The sequence below is a fragment of the Diadema setosum genome, chromosome 2, assembly GCF_964275005.1.
Source record: "Diadema setosum chromosome 2, eeDiaSeto1, whole genome shotgun sequence".
Lineage (NCBI taxonomy): Eukaryota > Metazoa > Echinodermata > Echinoidea > Diadematoida > Diadematidae > Diadema > Diadema setosum.
The window spans coordinates 7763387-7781233 of NC_092686.1; the positions used below are offsets into that span (position 1 = coordinate 7763387).

Below are 17847 nucleotides of genomic sequence, written 5' to 3' on the forward strand. Positions count from 1 at the left end.
TGCTGCGGACCTCTTTATTGGTATTAGCCTTGTTCAAGGCGCATCACAGTATCAAACGAAACTCGCTGGTCATGCAATCAATAGCCTTGGTCAGCTCACTATTATTGCGTAATTCTATAGCCCTCGCCGCTTGGCCGCCGACGCCGCCGCGCGCACCATGCTTTGTTTTGTCTTCAAAGGGGTCAAGAGCAATGCCTCATTAGCATACACCCTAGCAACGGAGGCGGAGTCTCGATCTGGCAAGAACAATAGGTGCGAAACGCAACGCAAAGGCAAGCGTTCGAAAAAAATGTAACCGAAAAAAATTGTCTCAGAAAAACGGTGATTTGGGACACTTGTACTCATTTTCACACGCTGAAATTTTCTGTACAAACAGATAAAACATAAAGGAATCAAAATCCGTCATAAAAAAATTTCGACCCGAGTAGTGCTTCCCCTTCATTTTCGGCTCATTACGGGAAAACTCCCCGTGCGACTTATGACTCATTTTGTCGGAGCGCCACACATATATCAGTTTTATTTATATGACCAGTTTTTGTACTGACTTCAGGAATTTTTTTTTTCTATCGAATGTTATCTGTGCAGGAATACTAAATTTGAATTAAATATTGTCCTCATTTCGACATTCTCTGTTCACATTGCCTTTGATAACATTCATTCGTAGCTTCATTTTATCTTACATTTTTTTCATGTGGTTCACCTCTCAAAGTAGATGAAAGGATATGTATAAATGAATAAGAAATTCACATGAAGAAGAATGGTAAAGATTCATTAACATTCTCTCGACAATATTACTGATATGTTAGTTTTGATATTAATCATCAGCTGAATTCACATTCATGAACAACAGAAGCTTAACATATCAAAAACCTACTACATAAGTCATATTCTCCCTATAAATGAATAAACATTTCTTGACTAAATGTAATTTCTTAGATACGCATAAGCATGAGAAAAAAAAATATATATATTATATAAATATCTGAAACATATTTGCTGCAAATACTTGTCATTTACAGTATGCTTCCATTCTGAAGCTTTTTTGAAGTAGCCTTGCCAAATATCATCGGGCTCGATACATGTCTTTTTAAAGGAGTCATCTTACTGATAATTTTCAAATGGTAATACTTCAAAAAATAGACAGAGTTTTGTTAAATGACATGAGTTAAGATGCTACAGTCAGACCAAAGAAACTGAAGAAAATTACAAGAGTTGTTGTTGCTGCTGCCGCCACCACCACCATTTGCAGACATTTTTTTGTAACTTACAGTGTAGCTCTAGATGCATTAGGCATATCACAACGTAATGTATATCTTCAAAAACATAAGATTTTAAAAAGGAGCATCTTTAAAGGACAAGTCCGCCTTCATATACATACGGATTGAGTGAATGCAACAATATTAGTAGAACACATCAGTGAAAGTTTGGGGGAAATCCGACAATCCGTTCAGAAGTTATGAATTTTTAAAGCATCTGCGCAATCACTGCTGAATGAGGAGACTACTAAAGTGTATGATGTCACATGCGTACAACGGTATAAGGAAAATAAAAAGAGAATCTCACAAAACTTTGGTTTTTTTTTTGATAAAGTGCACATTTCTTCGACTCGTTACTGATGTATGTTAAGGGAAATATTATTCCCCTTGCCTTCTGAAAGAGAGAAGTCGAGTGTTCTTTTGTTATGCAAGAAAGGTGAAAATATGTTGAATTTTCTTTATACTTTCTTTATATCGTTGTACTCATGTGACATCACAAGCTATAGTAGTCTCCTAATCCAGCTGTGACTGAGCAGAAACTTCAAAAATTCATAACTTTTTAACGGATTGTCCAATTTTCCTCAAACTCTCAGTGTTGTGCTCTACTAATATTGCTGCATTCACTCAACCCACATGTCTATGAAGGTGAACTTGTCCTTTAAGTCTCTATGCACACAAGAGAATGATTGCAAGATAGGAACTGCTGTGTGAGAGGGGATATCAAATGATGATGTGATAGTTATTCTTTTACTGGTTTCATTTAAAAACCCCTTCAATTCTATTTGTTTATAGATATTGTTCAAAAAGTTGGTAGCATTCTCTGGCAGTAATTCTCAATATCATCCAAATGTAATGTATACTTTGCCTTTGCCAGTTAATGGGCAATTGTCAAGCATATAACTGAACTGCTTCTCAACTTACCAGGTAGAAATGAAATTGTGTCAGTTTCTGTTTGACTCGGTGAAGCATTTGGGATTACCCTAAAATAAAGAGCTGAACTTTTGAATTTAATGACTACAAAACCACTGGTGTTATATCTTTTATTTCAAGCTTTTAAGATATTTTTGTTTTATGTCAAAAGCTCCCTGTCTCAAAAGTTTTGTGAGTAAAGTTAAAAGCCATCAAAAGTAAAAGAAGAGAGAGAGAAGAGAGAGATTCTCCACCACCTAGCAAGGGTCATTGCCCTCATCTTCCAACTTGGTTGTCTCTCGTATGCACCGCAGCTTTAAGAGCAGGTGGGGCTGTGAGTCGCACTCTGAGCGGCAGGTGTAGCCTGAAGGAGACAGCGCCCCCTCTTGTCTGAACCAGGCATCCTCACGTTCCTGAAAGCAGTTGAAGTAGTCATCCCCGCCCTCCCACTGGCACTTGGCCGTCTGGGGATGGGGGCGACACATGGAGTATCGGGTCTCGCAGTCCTCCCCGCCGAAGCGTTGTGATGGCGCTGGGTTGTAGAAGCAGGTCTGGGAGCTCCAGTAGCCCGACTCTAGACCCTGTTCAGCCAATATCCCTCCAATGTATTTGGTCCTGTCGGCACCTTGAATCTAAAAGCAGAGAATTCATACTATTCAGATGAAGAAAAGTTGAATTTGAATATAATTTTTATGGCAGAATGGCATTTGATATTTAAATGCAATATTAAATTGTCTTCTAAGAGAAGTTATTGATTAAAGACTGTTCACATAATGCACCAGCATTGGCTATCTGCATGCTGTTTTAACAAGTGTCATGCAAAGTAATGAAAAGTTCCCTTTTGTGTATTTACATGTTCATGACTTATCAGTCTAGGTGGAAATGTATATTTCTTCCATAAAAAGCACTACCATGGTACTCTAGCCTCATCCTGGTATCATCGAACTCATTACATGCACTTCAATAAGCACAAAAGTAATTCTTCATGCTTTTACCTTATATTCCTTCCTCATTTACCATTATCTACATTTCATCAACTGACCTGTGGCATCCAAGAAAAAGGAAAAATACAAAAAAAGTTATAATTCAGTAAGAATAAAACTCAATTCCTGTCCAGTGGTTCGAGTGACACCTATCCCAGTATACCTTGCAGTAATCACAGTGTTGCAGGTACCCTCCGTTGAAGGCATTGTGCTGGTAGTCGGTCAAATTTGCAAGAACTATTTGCAGGCTGTCGCACGGTGTAAGGGTTAGTCGACCATCTCTCATGATGCCTGAAGACAAGTTGAATTGAGCAAAGATAGGAGCATAGAAATGTTCTTGAAAGTGCAATAATAATACCACTCCATTTTTAAATTGACTATAAAGATAATCATACTTGCCATATGTTTGCAGAGCTGTCAATTTTTCCTCTAAATTGTAGGCCTATACATATGTACATTGTATGGGAAACATGCTGTACAATGCAGTCATAGCACGATTTCAACTGGGTAATGACAAAAAATGCAAAATATTAGCCAAAAAGGTTTGCTGGAAGTACCACATAGTCTCAGAGCATACCAAGTTGTGGTTAGTACATTTTTTTTTTCATAATTGATTATTAACATTCTACCTACCAACTATTGAATGGAGGAAGATGCTTTAGGAACTAAGTCATACGCAAATGATAAAATTACTTTACACTTTTAAATCTCAAAAATGCTCCAAAATAATAAACCCATTTAGTACAGGCTGATTTTGCTACAACACACATTTTCCATAGACATTTGCACAAGTACTGTATATATGAGACTCATCCTGAATGGGGTAATTATCCTGGCATATCAGACAAAGTTTCATGGTCGACCCTTCTGATGTATTACAGGGCAAATTTCAAAGAGTGGATGATGAATTTTCAGCCCTTCTGAAAATTGTGTTATACCTTTAAGTCCCAGATACCGCATAGTGTATGTGGCTTGGTTTATTACAATTATCTTTGTGTCATGATTGTACTATTCATTGTTAGTGTTCCATAAAGGTAGAATTGAAAGAAAAATACCTGACATCCATTTCAACCACTTGATATTGATACACAGTTGTTTTAGTTTCCAAGTTTACAAAAGCCTCGAAATTACTAAATCTTTTTACAGTAAATCTCTGTCTGATTTCCACAATTTCAGTATTTATATCATCAGTTGCCAAAGAGAAATACAAGATTTCAGTATGGAACCACAAAGACACAATGCCCTGCATCGCACTTAATGTAAGACCATTAATTCTTATGTAGATGAAACTTGCATGAATTTTGTGATGAGCTGAGACTCACAAAAATGTTTGTCTACACAGTGCATGTTTATATGGCATAAACTTGTATTTCTTTTTCATGGTTAGCCATTTCATTTACAAAAGTTCTGTACCTCAAATGTTTCTACATGTATACATACCTGCTATGAGGAAATGCCTCCACAAGTCCAGGGTTGGGATGGCACAGTCATCATTTAGTGAACTGTAGAATGTGACCCATCCGTTCAACACGGTGTTCTTGTAGGGCACAGTAACTCGGGCCTGGTACCGCACCTGTGTGCTCACGTTGGAGGGTACAACATCCTCGTTGGCATCAAGGAAATCCACTGCTCGTATAGACCCCCTAAAGGCTGACAAAGAGCATAAAAATAATAGTTATATAACTGACTCAGACAGACAGACACACATACACACAAATACACACACAATGTACCTCCTTTCTCCTTCTCCTCCTCTCCCACCCCCACCCCCCCCCCCCCACCCACAAATGCACACACAGTATCCCCTTACTTACAGTACCAGGTATTCCAGTTGTTAGAATTGTTATGTGATACTGATTCCAAACATTAATTTCTAGCTGACCAATCCACAGTTTCGCTTAGTAGTCATTCAAATTGTGTGGCACTGTTGATGATACATGTATCTATAGACAAATGCAAGTCAATGCATGAATGTACAATTATTATTGATAACAGTTTGCATTGTTATTTTTGAAATAGATAGCACAGTTTATTTTGATGAAGAAATCCACTTGTTTGTAGGCTTTTAAGACATTGAGTCCTTGCACATCTTTGATGCATGCATTAGAAGTGGGCATGAAAATAATTAAGAAGCTCATCACTAGCTACTTGGGCCAGAAATGTCCAAAATAACAGAACAACTTCACATGATGTGTTCTTCTTCATATTCCTGTAAAGACATGAGGGGGCCGAAATAGAAGAGAGAGGAAAGAAATATGGAAAGGCAGGGCTTGACACTAACGATGGCCCGGTGGCCCGGGGCCACCAAAAACGTACGTCGGGCCACCAAAATTTCAGAAATTAAGAATGTGGTAGCCTGATCGGGCCACCAAAAAAGGTCGGATGTCTGCCTTTGGGCCACCAAAAGTAAAAGTTAGTGTGGAGCCCTGAAAGAATTGTGAACTAAAGGAATGTAAAGGACTTTACATGGGTTAGGTGTCGATGGTGGCTGGTGGATGAATAGCATATCATTATTAATTAGAGGGATGGGATTGTATTTTATTTGTTTTATGCCTTGGGAAAATTCAAAGGAAAAATTAAAGAAAGCAGTCTTCTTCCCAACTTACCCACATTGGCACTGCATAACAGATGTTGGGGGTGCTGGGTGGGGCAGACCTTGCAGTCATATGGTGTCAGAGCACGAGCATCCACTGGTGCTTGGCAACCAAGGAGGAGCAGCATGCACAGGGGGAGGAGTTGCATCTTTGTTGCCATGGTGAACATGATGTGAGAGGGATGCAGTCTTGGATGTGGTGATGCTAGGGGAAAGAATAAGAGGAAAAAGAACACCAACTGGTTGATTTTCACAGATGGCATTTAAAAAAAATGTATCTTAAAGGGGGGATGGCTAGTAACTTATCAGTGGGAATCAGTGGGAATGCTAGGGGATGATTGTTCCAATCCTTGTGGGATTCATTTAAGAGTACATTATATATCTATTGTTGTGTGAAAATTGTTTGCGTCAGAATGGTCTCATATTCAAGTAATGCGCAGTTTAATTCCCTGTCACTGTACAGGCATGCTAACCTGGAAACATTAAACTGCACATTACTTGAATATGAGACCATTCTGAGCACAAAAAAAAAAAGAATCACACAACAATAGATATATAATGTACTCTTAAATGAATCCCACAAGGACTGGAACAATCATCCTCCAGCATTCCCACTGATCAGTTACTAGCCATCCCCTTTAAAGAATTTTGTTACTAAAAATAAGGATTAAAAACAAGAGGACATGCTGAACTCAAAGTGACTGGACTTTCTTCGCATTGGCAAGGGGTACCAGCTGAACTGGCAAGTCCAGATATGTTCCAAATCTAGCATATTTTTGTCATTATCACAGGACAAAAATGTTCTGTTGAAATGAAAGCTGATTTGAAGTAAAAATGGTGATTTTACTGTGCATGCCTTTCAGTCTGGAAATGGATGTGTGTGCACATGTGCATACACACAGATATTGATGCAAGGATTTTTATCGACATAACATTGAAATATAATGCACTATTGTATAAGTGGATATTTTTGCGCGAGTAATTTTTCGTACTCGGTCAGGTAAGATAAGTTTTGCTTGTTTTTAATTCCGCGGAATCAAGACATGAACTGCTGGAATGTAAGGCATTCAAAAATATTTGCATGCTTTTATTTTCGCGCTAGTTTGTGGTTGTGCCAAATTCGCGAAAATTTCAACACCACAAAAATTTCAACTTTTACACTAAGTGGTAATGCAGTCATGTGACAATAGAAAAAAAAATCTTTGAAGTTGCATATTAATGAAGATTTTGCAGGTTCCTGTTATGATAGTTACTTTGTCTTCTGCATTTGCATCAGTACTTGCAGGATCCATCACTCTGGGACTAGTGAGTGTCTGTGCAGTATAGACAGGCAGTACTTATGATATGAAATACAGATTACACTTTTAGGCCCGAATTCACGAAGGTGGTACAAATGAAACCATGGTTTAAACCACGGACAAAAACCATGGAGCCCCAAGTGTCACATGGAATATTTCGTTACGAAATCAGACAGTTCGTGGATGGAATGATTATTTTGTAACGAAATGACATTTGAACTAAATGAACATTTCGTCCTCAAAATGATAATTTTATTAATGAAACAGTCATTTTGTCGACAAAATGACCAATTTCGTGACAAAATATTCCGTGGGACACTTGGCGCTCCGTGGTTTTTGTCCATGGTTTAAACCATAGTTTCATTTGTACCACCTTCGTGAATTCAGGCCATAGTGGCTGAGTGATGCGAGTGATGTGAGTACATATTAAGGATACCACAAGATTATAAAACTTATGGAAAACATGAATGAAACAATATATGTGCTCATGACTCTACAATTATGTAATCCAAGTCCTGTTCCCATCAATACCTTATCTTGGTATCAATTTCAAGTGTGCAATGCATATAGATGTAGACATGAATAATTGTAAGTTAGGATCAGGAGGGACTATACCACCATTAAAAAGTTAAGACATTGCAATTTTCCTTGATTAAAATGATTTTGCAATGAAAAGTGATTTTTTTTTTAATGTTAATTTCTAGGACAAGCACTGAGTCTGTGCACATTTGTTACTCCTGCCTGTGTGACAAACAGCCATGCGTGTAAGCAAGCATTAGCCTAGTTGGTCTTGGATGTCTTAATGCTACAAAGCTTGTAGAACTAACCGCAGTATTAGAATCACTGACAAAAACTTGTAAAGCTCGATGTTCCACATCAAATGTAGAAAGGGTAAGCCAGTATAATTCACATAAAAGAATCTCACAACTTACCCGAGCTGTTTGTACACTCACGACAGCATATGGGCGGGTAACCAGTGGGTCTTGCCACCACCACTTGCCTGTATTAAAGCTGAAACTTTGCCCTCAGCTTGAGAAGTATAGACCCCTGTTGCATAAAAAAGGGGGATCTTGATGAATAACATGAGCATTGAAAGTGTCTCTGTCCACCCAGCAGGGCATTGATGAAAAGGGATGGGAAGCAGTGTTTGATATGCATGGAAGATCACCTTGTATGGCTTTTCTATGGGCACTCCACTGTCAACAGCTTTGTCCAACAATTGGTGTCTCAGACCAGTGCATCCCTCTCATTGGATTAGCAAAGAGGATTTTGATATCATTTAGGCATGAAGGTCCCCTCCTTTTCAAGGAAAAGGAATACTGGTACCTTGAGAACCAAGGGGATAGATTTAGGGAAGTTATACCTAAGCTTCTTACTACACATAGGAAGACGGAAAAGGATTTAGCTGTTTTGTATTTACATAAAGTGTGAGATAGATGGACTTCTTCCATTTATCCCTTGGTGCATCCTTTTCTACTCTCCATATCTAAATGAAAAGAATCAAAGGAAGTCAAACAGGTTTTCCTAGAATAGATGAATAGAAAAAAAAAAATAGGAAAAAAAATGGAAGAGATGGTTTATGCAATCATATGAACCAAATGTTCCTTAGTTCCACAACAACAACAAAAAAAAAATCATTTTTTAATGAAAATTACACATTCCATCAACTTGATACTGACATATGTTTAGGGTAGCAATTATTCCCCATGCTTTCTAAAAGAGGCTAGTCAAGTGCTCTTTCATAATGCTAGAAAATTGAATTTTTGTGGATTTTTTTTATATTGTCTTTATATTGTTGTCCACACATACGTCATAACATATAGTAGTCTCCTCATCCAGCGGTTCCAACACCAAAACTTTAAAAATTCTTAACTTTTGCATTGATTTTCCAATTTTCCTCAAACTTTCACTGTTGTATTCTACTAATGTTGCTGCTTTCACTCACTCCATATTGCTCTTTGGGTTTGGGTCCCCTTTTAATGCACGGAGCACAAGTGCCAAATTTTTATAGAGATATGATCTGGTTTATCGAAATGATACTTTCAGGGGCTATCACAGGTGAATTATGGCTGGGGACTTTGGTTTTTTGTTTTGGTTTTTTGTTTTGTTTGGTTTTGCTTTGTTTGTTTGTGTGTGTGTGTGTGTGTGTATTCTAGCTGAACCCAAATTTGATTTCCAGGGTATTGGTTCACTTGAAGGTGAGATTAGCTGGTGGATTTGATGTTGAAAGGGGTGACTCACTTTCTGTCCTACTGCAAATGCAATGTGCATCTTCTGCCTTATCATGTTGAGGGTTGGTTTTCCTTCTTTTTTTTTTTCTTTGTACACATAAAATGGAAAAAGCAGGAATGTATAGGGGTATCAGTATCTTTATGTACAAGATATGAAACATACTAGAAGCCTCTGTTTAAGTGGTACATAAAACACTGCCCTCAACCTTTTGCCCAAAGAACATGTTTGTGTGTCAACATCTCTCTGGTTATCTTATCCCCTGATGAAATTGCGCAAAATAGGCTTATTGATAAATCATCCGGTAAAACCCCCCTACCCATTAAATTGACAGATCAGGCTCCTCATCCACAATAATTTATGTAGCACCTGGGCGATATATTTCTGGATGGATCATATATCTTTCTGCAATGCCTGTCATTTTTTTTTTTCATATCTAATCAGTCTCCTTCTCTTGTTTGCATTAAATCTAAGTTTAGTGTGCAATGTAACATGAGTATTATCTGTGATATTCCTATCCCCAGAGAATGGATAATTAACCCTTTTTGTGCCAAGGCATTTAGCTTATTTTGCGAAGCTTCTTTTTTTTTCCAGCAACATCCAGTAATCTATCCAAACTTGACTTAGTTATAAAATGAGCAAGCCCACTCGGGTCCCCATTTCATAAAACGTAATATCAATAGCAAGTTATGATGGTTGTTATAAACTACTGAAATCCTTGCATCCGATTGGTTGAGAGCAAATTTGTCATAGAAATGTGGCAGTTGTTACCGATAACAAGTTTTATGAAATGGGACCAGATGTAGCTATGTGCCTCAGTTCAACAGCAAGGCCATAGTGACACAATAGGCCCGTTCACACACAAGGGAAAAAGTGCGATTTAAAAATCGATTTTCTTATCGCGATCAAAATTTCGAAATTTTTTCCAGTGTGGACAGAAAAATCTCACTAATTACCGCGATCCTTATCGCGATCCAACTCGCACTATTAGTGCGATTTTTCAGAATAATCGCGATTATTTTGCCAAGCGTCGTGTGTGTGAGCGCGATCGAGATTCGGAAATCGGTATTTTTAATCCCATCGTTCGTAGCGCGTGCGAAACTCTATTGGGACTGCGGCGGGGTCAGTCTTCGGTCATGCAAGATTCGCGCATGCGCAGTTTGGCCACTGATCGTTCTTTCCTTGCTACGAAGTGCGATTTTTCCCTGTGTATGAACGGTCGAAAAAAAAATCAAAATTTGGATCGCGATTGAAATTTCGATTTTCGTTGTTTGTGAACGGGCCTAATAAAGATTACGGGAATTGGATATCAGCTCACTGGTGAGTAGTTTCCAGATACCTGTGCCAGTCAGCAAAGAAAAACGTCAGCATGCATGCTGAGCAGAAAGCAGATGCTGTCACATTTGGCCCATCTGTCTATTCCTAAAAGAGATCTATATAGCCATAAATCAGTGATTTGGGGCATTTTAATAGTGAAATTTGAGCAGGACTTTAAATTGCCATGATATTTATTGTGTCAGATGATATAATTACTGACCTTGTTTGTGAACTTATCAGTCATCAAAGTGATGGTCAAAATCTTTACAAAATAATTACATACTTCCTGTTTTAAGATATTCTACCAGATCATATTTGTCATAATCTTGACAAAATAATTACATACTGCTTGTTTTAAGATATTCTACCAGATCATATTTGTCCATTGCTTTCCAAGTTTTATCTTTCATCTCAAATATTACCTCATAATATTTATTTGTATTTAGTGTTCTTTTTTTGTATGTCTTCATAAGAAGAGCATTAACAATCTTTTTTTTTCATACTGCAGGAAACCAGAGAGTACATAATATAACATTCTTAAAGGCATTATTTACCATTTGCAAATGAAACAAAAACCCAGCTTTAGTGCTTTAGAATAGTTCTTCAATCTGAGTAAGGGAAAGAAATTACCAATATAAAGATTTGGATCAGTATAGTCAATGTGTAGTATTATTGAATATACAAAATGTGAACAAGAGTTATGATAGAAATGATTCTAGACTAAACTGTGTACAGTTATGGCTTATAAAAAAATAGTGATATCTCCTTATATTTTAGACTTTCTTGCATAATTTCTATGTGGTAGGATGTTTTGTGATACAACTGAACTACACATATTCATCAAACGTGATATCTCGAACATCTTTTAATTCATTACTCACAATGGTAAACAGTACCTTTAAAGTCTTAGACATGGCATTGATATTGTATGATTAGAAAACAAATCGCTTGGGATACTTGTACATATTTTGCATATGCACTTATGTGGTCCTAAACCTACATTTCTTTTTTTTTTAAGGCATGATCTGTGTACAGGGAATGACTAGACTATATTTCCTCCTCTATACCAACCATGGCACCAAGGATGCTTAAGGCACACTTTTTACATGTGATTATGCACAATTTTAGCAAACTTGTCAAATATTGAAAATAGCTTGATTAGAAGCAGATAGAAACAAGCCTGCAGAACTTTCCCTGTGCTTTTAGGCTTCTCCACAGCAACAAAAAAAGTTATTTAATAGTTCAATCACCTGATATAATTCTCTCTTTTCGTGTTTTGCTATTCCTTTTCTCCTGCACATGTCATGGATCAAAGTTCATACCCATGTTTATCATGCTAAAGGGAAAATAATTGACTTAGAGACGGGTGCATTTGAGACAGGACCCCCTGTTTGTGTGTTTGTGTTACACAGCACTTACTAGTAACTCTTTCAGCCGACTGCTTGTTATGGTTCTACATGATTGTGCAGTTGTGTCACAACGTGTTGACTTAATATTTTGCAAGATGTCAGGGCTAAACGCACTTTTTTAATCCAAAATAATGTTGTCAGGTTCACTGACTGCTGGTGATTATACACAAGAAATGGTCAAAGTAAATGTCAAATTTAGCACTTTTATATGTCATACTTTCAGTAATCACTGTGCGCCAGTGTTTGTTCTGAAATTTGAATTTAAAGAATAATTGTACCTCTTGTTTATTAAATCAGTTCTGCCTGCTCGTTTTGCAAGATTTTTGATAACTTGCAGGAGTGAATTTCAATTAGTCAAGCAACCAAGAAGGGGGAAAAAAAACTTATTTATCAAGTCCTAGTCTGTGTTAACTTGTTGAAGACTAGTCGCGAGTATACTGGGCAGGTGTCTATGGAAAATGTGTTTTGTAGCAAAATCAGCCCCTCCTCAATGTGGTAAATAGGTAAAAGGAATGTTGAACACATTCTGTGCATACAGTTACTCACTGCAGACACACACACACACACACACAAATATATATATATATATATATATATATATATATATATATATATATATATATATATATATATGCATATAGTATGCATGTATGTATGTTTACATTTATATATTCATATGAATTGGACACTTAGATTATTTGACTTTTTTTAGATTATTTCATTTTTTTTTATACATCTATGACTATCTCTCTTTACTCTCTTCTCTTTCTCCTCCCTCTCTCCTTCTCTCAATCTCTCATCTCTCTCCATACAAAAAAGAATCATTAAGACTCTCAAGCACTGACGACATTCACATGAACCACAGCCATGCATGATGTGCAAGAAACAATCATGATATTCAAAGTGAAAATTTGAAGGAAGATATATCATTCTTTATTAATCCAGATACAAACATGACAAGAACATACACCAATACAGTCAGCTGCCAAGTGGTGAAGTAAAAGAGAATTATAAGAAGTAATAAATAACACATATAGAAGAAGGGATGGGTTAGATCATTATTTACAACATTGGAAGATAGATATGACTATTTACACATCACTGAGTAGAGACAAGTCAGAGTAGAGAAGAAAAACAATTTCCTTCATAAACTGTGAAAACAAAAATCATAAATCATTGATATTCATTTTTCTCCCTCTTTTTTTTTTCATTTTTTTCATGTGGATTAGTTTGAGATATTGTTACATATTTTTTTTTTTTCATATAATTTGAATCTTTAAACAATGTGTCTTGCTCAGTACAAATTTGTCATTTATACACATGCTAATAGTTGAGATTTTTTTTTTCAATTTTCTTGTATTGCCTATCATGAACATGTCGTTTAGGCATTGTCTCTGTGGCTTTAGTGGACATGTTAGGTTAAAGCTAATCCAGTTGAGACACAAAGCAATGTAAAAGACTCTTCACTTTTCCACTCATTTCACTATCAGTTCAAAGAATACTTTGGATGGAACCATTTCACACTTTTCTGTGATTTCAACGACATCGCCTTGCACTTCTTTTACTTTGAGTGTGCATGAAATATGACAGAAAACATGATAAAACATAATGAATCACAATGAAACATATTGTAATGTGACAATATTGCAGCACAAAGTGAAGGAAAAAGTCTGAGCAATATTTACAAATATAGATCATATGACATAATACCCTGGTACCATTGCTGTGAAAGCAGCATTTTGAAAAACAAAATAGATCATGCAATATAGTTCCATCAATTCCCCTCACAGTCATGGTGAATACTCAAAACTAATTTAGATGAAATCAAACAAATCCGGCCGGTTTGAAGTAACAAGGCCACCAATTATCAATCAATGGTCTCATTAAAAAGACTTGTGCAATGCACTGAGGTTCGTTGATGCTCTAAGTTCTGTGAAGAATATTGCTGAACATTTGTGTTGTTCTCAATAAATCAGTGGCCAAAACTTTCATTGCTGCATGTTTGTTCTTTTCTTCCAGGCAGATATCTTTTCTTGCTTTAAAAAAAGGCCTTTTTTGTCACCAATCTCGTGTGAGTGGGAATGTGGAAAAAACACACAAAGCATACTACCCGTTTCTGGTGTTGTTGTTTTCAATGTGGGAAGTAAGAATAATTTGGCAGGATCAATCAGTCAGTTCAGAGGAGTCAGGAAAAAAAATCTCTAAGCCTCTCTGTCAAACATGGGAGACAAGGCATTGACAATCTCCGGGGACTCGTCTGCAACAAAAGCTGACTGAGTCACCACGTTGGACAATGGAGCGGCCGTCCGTGCACTTTCCTGGATGGACGAGGGGTCCACCGTGCGCACGATTTCCCTGGCGGTGTCCGGCGCGAAAGTGCGGACGGCCTCCCGGGTCTCGCTGCAGGGGGGAAGCTTCCTCGTGGCCTTCTTGCACTTATACTTGAGGCGGCGTGGTGAGAGGTTCTTGCACTGCTCCGGGCAGGTCCAAGCAGCGAGTCCAACCTCGGCGAACTGCATTAGCTGCCACTTGTACTCGCGCTGGCGGAAGCACTCGTTGTAAGGCTCGAGCCCCTCCCAGGCACACCCGCCATCGGCCTGCTTCATGCAAAAGCTGTGCTTGTTCTCGCAGTCCTCGCTGCCAAATGTGACAGAAGCCAGGGGGTTGTAGAAGCAATCCTGCTTGCTCCAGAGGCCGGAGCTCATCTCGTCAATGATCTCGCTGCCACCATAATAACTCATGACAGTGGATCCTCGGATCTGTGAGAGTAAGAGAGGAAAAGAATAGCAAGACTTGAGCATCTTTGATATTTTTTGGCATCATTCATTAAACCTTTTTTTTTTCTTTCAGAGCATAGAGTGACCAACAGCAATGCTACTTCATTGCAAAAAAAAAAATGTATTTTTCTTTTTTTTTCTTTTTTTTTTGGGGGGGGGGTATTTGAAATATTCAACTGTTGTGGGAAAGAGTATCAAATTTATTGAATGGTTGTTACAGTTCCAGAAAAGAGTTGCAAGAAACTAGCATCCAACATCTGCAGATATAGACATCTTAAGTGCAGTTATCTGAATTATGATTAGTATTTGAAATCAACAGTTGAGGAAACTTACTTCACTTTAATAGATACTCAAATGTTTATCAGTTTCAGAAATATTCTTGATACTTGAAAATACCTTTCTTTATTTTTTTTTTTTGGGGGGGGGGGGGTCACGAATTAAAATCTTTCTTTAACTAAAAATGAATGCCAGAAGAGGTGGACTTTTAGATGATGGATTGTTATGATTTTTTTTTTTTTTTTTTTTTTTTTTTTTTTGGTAAGGAGAGAGAGAAATACTCACCCTGCAGCTGGAACATTGTGTGCCATAAGCTCCCCTGATGCCCCTCCGCTGGGCTGGGGTGAGGTCAGACCACTTTTCTACCATGCCACAGGTGGTCACTTCCATCTTGTCTCCCCGCATCCTACCTGCAAGCCAACGACAAATACCAAAAATAAAGATGAGATCAACGGACTATTCCACAATTGTTGAAAACAATGTACGTACACCTTATCAAAGAGTTGACTTCCTGCACTGAAATGCAAGCATTGGTATTCCCATAAAAATTTCCACAACATCTTTGAAAGTTCACTCACTCATGAGATTATTTTAAAGCTAATTTTGTCAATCTTTTTATTGTGTTGTTTTGATTTGTTTTTTTCAATTTATGACAAAACAAAGCTGACTCTCTTTAATGATTATCAGGTAAAGTTTAAAAATGGCCATTCCTTAAAAGCAATGATGAAATAGAATTTGAATAACAAGGTATACTTTCTGGATATTAAAAAAGAAATACTTTTGTAAAGGAACTCAAATTCAAAACTTGACAAAGTTTTGAATGACTGTTTTGACAAAAAAAAAATAAAAATCTAATGCATTAAGATAACAACCTTTCAACAGAAATTATGACTTTCTTGCATAATGATTATATGTTCTTAATCTGTATTGATCAAGGGTTGTTGAGGTCGAATACTGTGTGGGTTGTTCCCTCCTATGTTTCATAGAGTTCTTCTCTTAATGACGAAACAGAACATCTTTGAAACTATATTTCAAATAATTTTGGAAAGAAAAGGTCACAATTTAAACTTGTACTCACCACTGATGAGGTATCGAACTCCCATTTCCAATGTGTCAATGTTGCAAACATTTCTTGGTGAGTAGATGGATACGGTGCGAGTCTTTCCCGGGATGTGCTCCTCCCCTTTAAAGATCGTCTCCACTTTTACTTGGTACTCCACATCGTAGGCATGGGAGGAGTAGCGCACAGGTTTGCCGTTCAGACCAATGTACTGAACAGACTTGGGTCTCACCTTGAATACTGTGGGAATGAATGGGAAAAAAGGGGTTATTGTTTAGGTGGCTGAGTGAGATATGTTATTCTTTTCTTTCTCTCTCTCTTTTCTCCCTTTCACAGAGTATTGACACAGTGTGTATACATAATGTGTGCTATTCTTCTCCGTTATCATTTGAAAAAATTGCAAAAATATCAGTTTGTGTTTGTATGTGTGCGTGCAGAGTCAAGTTAAAAGCAATTAGATAGGAGTTTTTCCATCATTCCCAGGCATTCCACAAGACGTGAATATGATAGATAAAATAGTTTGGTAAAGAAACTTGTTGGGTTTTTTTTTTTTTCAAAAGTACATCTGCAAGATATTGCCATTGCATCAAACAACTGAAATGCATGTCAGAATTATTTTCCATTATTGTTTGAAAGTTGTTCAGATCATTCAATGCTGGAGTAAATTTTGTTTACTTGTCGCATTGTAAATCAAATGGCCATATATTGGGTTAAAAAAGAGGAGTTGCTGAAGAGTCATAGAATGGACCAAATTACACAAGAATGTGAAAATAGACTTGATAGTAAGAATGAAATATGTCACCAAAAATGCATTTTTTTTTTAATTCTCAAAAGTAAGTAAGAAAACTCACCAAAATGAGCGGAGCAGAACTTTTGCTGGGGATGCTGGATCGGGCAAGATGCACAACTGGCCGTCACCGTGGAAACACAGATCATTCCCATGATGAAGAGGATGAGGCTGATGAGTGCAGACTTTGGAGCCATGTCGATGGTGTTGTCTCACAGTTATTTTTTTCGAAGATGAAGATAATCTTTCAAATAGCACACAGTTGTCTAAAGTTGAGCGCAGATTGCAACTTTGAATTTCCAAATGATGAGGATGTGCCACAGGTTGTTTTATATAAAGGTCTCCTTGTAGTAAGAGCAGGAAATTTAATTGATGAGCTGAATGTGAAGATCGCCAAGCTTTTCTCTCTCCCTGGGTCCTTTTGGTTTCTCTACTCCACTTTGCTCTGTTCTCTCTCTCTCTTGGTTGTGTCTGGTTGGCTGCTAGCAAGCAACTGTTGGCCAACTGCAGCTCGGCGATCCTTATTTATGCAAAATTTCCCAGCCAAACAGAGCCCCCGGACGCGCTGTGACGTCCAAGTTTTGCCCCGACACTCGGCACTTCCTCCTCGGCGCATTTCACACACGCTGTCTAGGGTTTACTCAAAAGACGAGAGTAATAAAAAAGTGTGTGGGCCTTTTTTCTTTTTTTTTTCCTCAACTGGTGTACCACTGGGTGCAGACAGACACTCATATGTGACGCAGTCTCCCTCTCTTTTCCTCTCTCTCTCGTCCTCTCTCACGAGTTCCCCCAATAACTCTCACCACGTACATACCTCAGCCACTTCAACCGGGGCTGTCTAGCTTCCGAGGAAAGTGTTACACATTGTTTGTTCACCTTCCTGTCCCCGTTCATCTGAACTTTTGTCATCACAAAAAGACATGCAAACAAACATATGAGCATTAAAAGAGAGT

The 17847-nt window shown here is 37.7% G+C and overlaps 2 protein-coding genes across 2 annotated transcripts; both read right to left on the reverse strand.

Annotated features, from left to right (window-relative positions):
• Window positions 1-2422: 2422 nt before the first annotated feature.
• On the reverse strand, window positions 2423-5902 carry LOC140238082 (uncharacterized). Its single transcript, XM_072318010.1, has 4 exons — window positions 5755-5902; window positions 4589-4798; window positions 3312-3439; window positions 2423-2797 (listed from the first exon to the last, which is right to left on the reverse strand). The coding sequence occupies exons 1-4, from the start codon at window positions 5900-5902 to the stop codon at window positions 2423-2425; spliced, it is 861 nt and encodes a 286-aa protein (XP_072174111.1).
• An 8135-nt stretch (window positions 5903-14037) lies between these two features.
• LOC140239435 (metalloproteinase inhibitor 1-like) lies at window positions 14038-17362 on the reverse strand. The gene is made up of 4 exons (XM_072319277.1): window positions 16959-17362; window positions 16126-16347; window positions 15333-15457; window positions 14038-14753 (listed from the first exon to the last, which is right to left on the reverse strand). Exons 1-4 carry the CDS (start codon window positions 17089-17091, stop codon window positions 14196-14198), a joined length of 1038 nt encoding a protein of 345 aa, XP_072175378.1. The 5' UTR covers window positions 17092-17362; the 3' UTR covers window positions 14038-14195.
• Between the last annotated feature and the right edge of the window lie 485 nt (window positions 17363-17847).

Excerpts from the sequence above, each read along its gene's own strand:
- LOC140238082 (XM_072318010.1), bottom strand. The coding sequence starts at position 5,902 with ATGGCAACAAAGATGCAACTCCTCCCCCTGTGCATGCTGCTCCTCCTT. Across the intron at positions 3,440-4,588 it reads GAGGCATTTCCTCATAGCAG|GCATCATGAGAGATGGTCGA; the intron begins GTATGTATACAT and ends ACTTGTCTTCAG. Across the intron at positions 2,798-3,311 it reads AACACTGTGATTACTGCAAG|ATTCAAGGTGCCGACAGGAC; the intron begins GTATACTGGGAT and ends CTCTGCTTTTAG.
- LOC140239435 (XM_072319277.1), bottom strand. The coding sequence starts at position 17,091 with ATGGCTCCAAAGTCTGCACTCATCAGCCTCATCCTCTTCATCATGGGA. Across the intron at positions 15,458-16,125 it reads AGTTCGATACCTCATCAGTG|GTAGGATGCGGGGAGACAAG; the intron begins GTGAGTACAAGT and ends GTTGGCTTGCAG. Across the intron at positions 14,754-15,332 it reads CACAATGTTCCAGCTGCAGG|ATCCGAGGATCCACTGTCAT; the intron begins GTGAGTATTTCT and ends TTACTCTCACAG.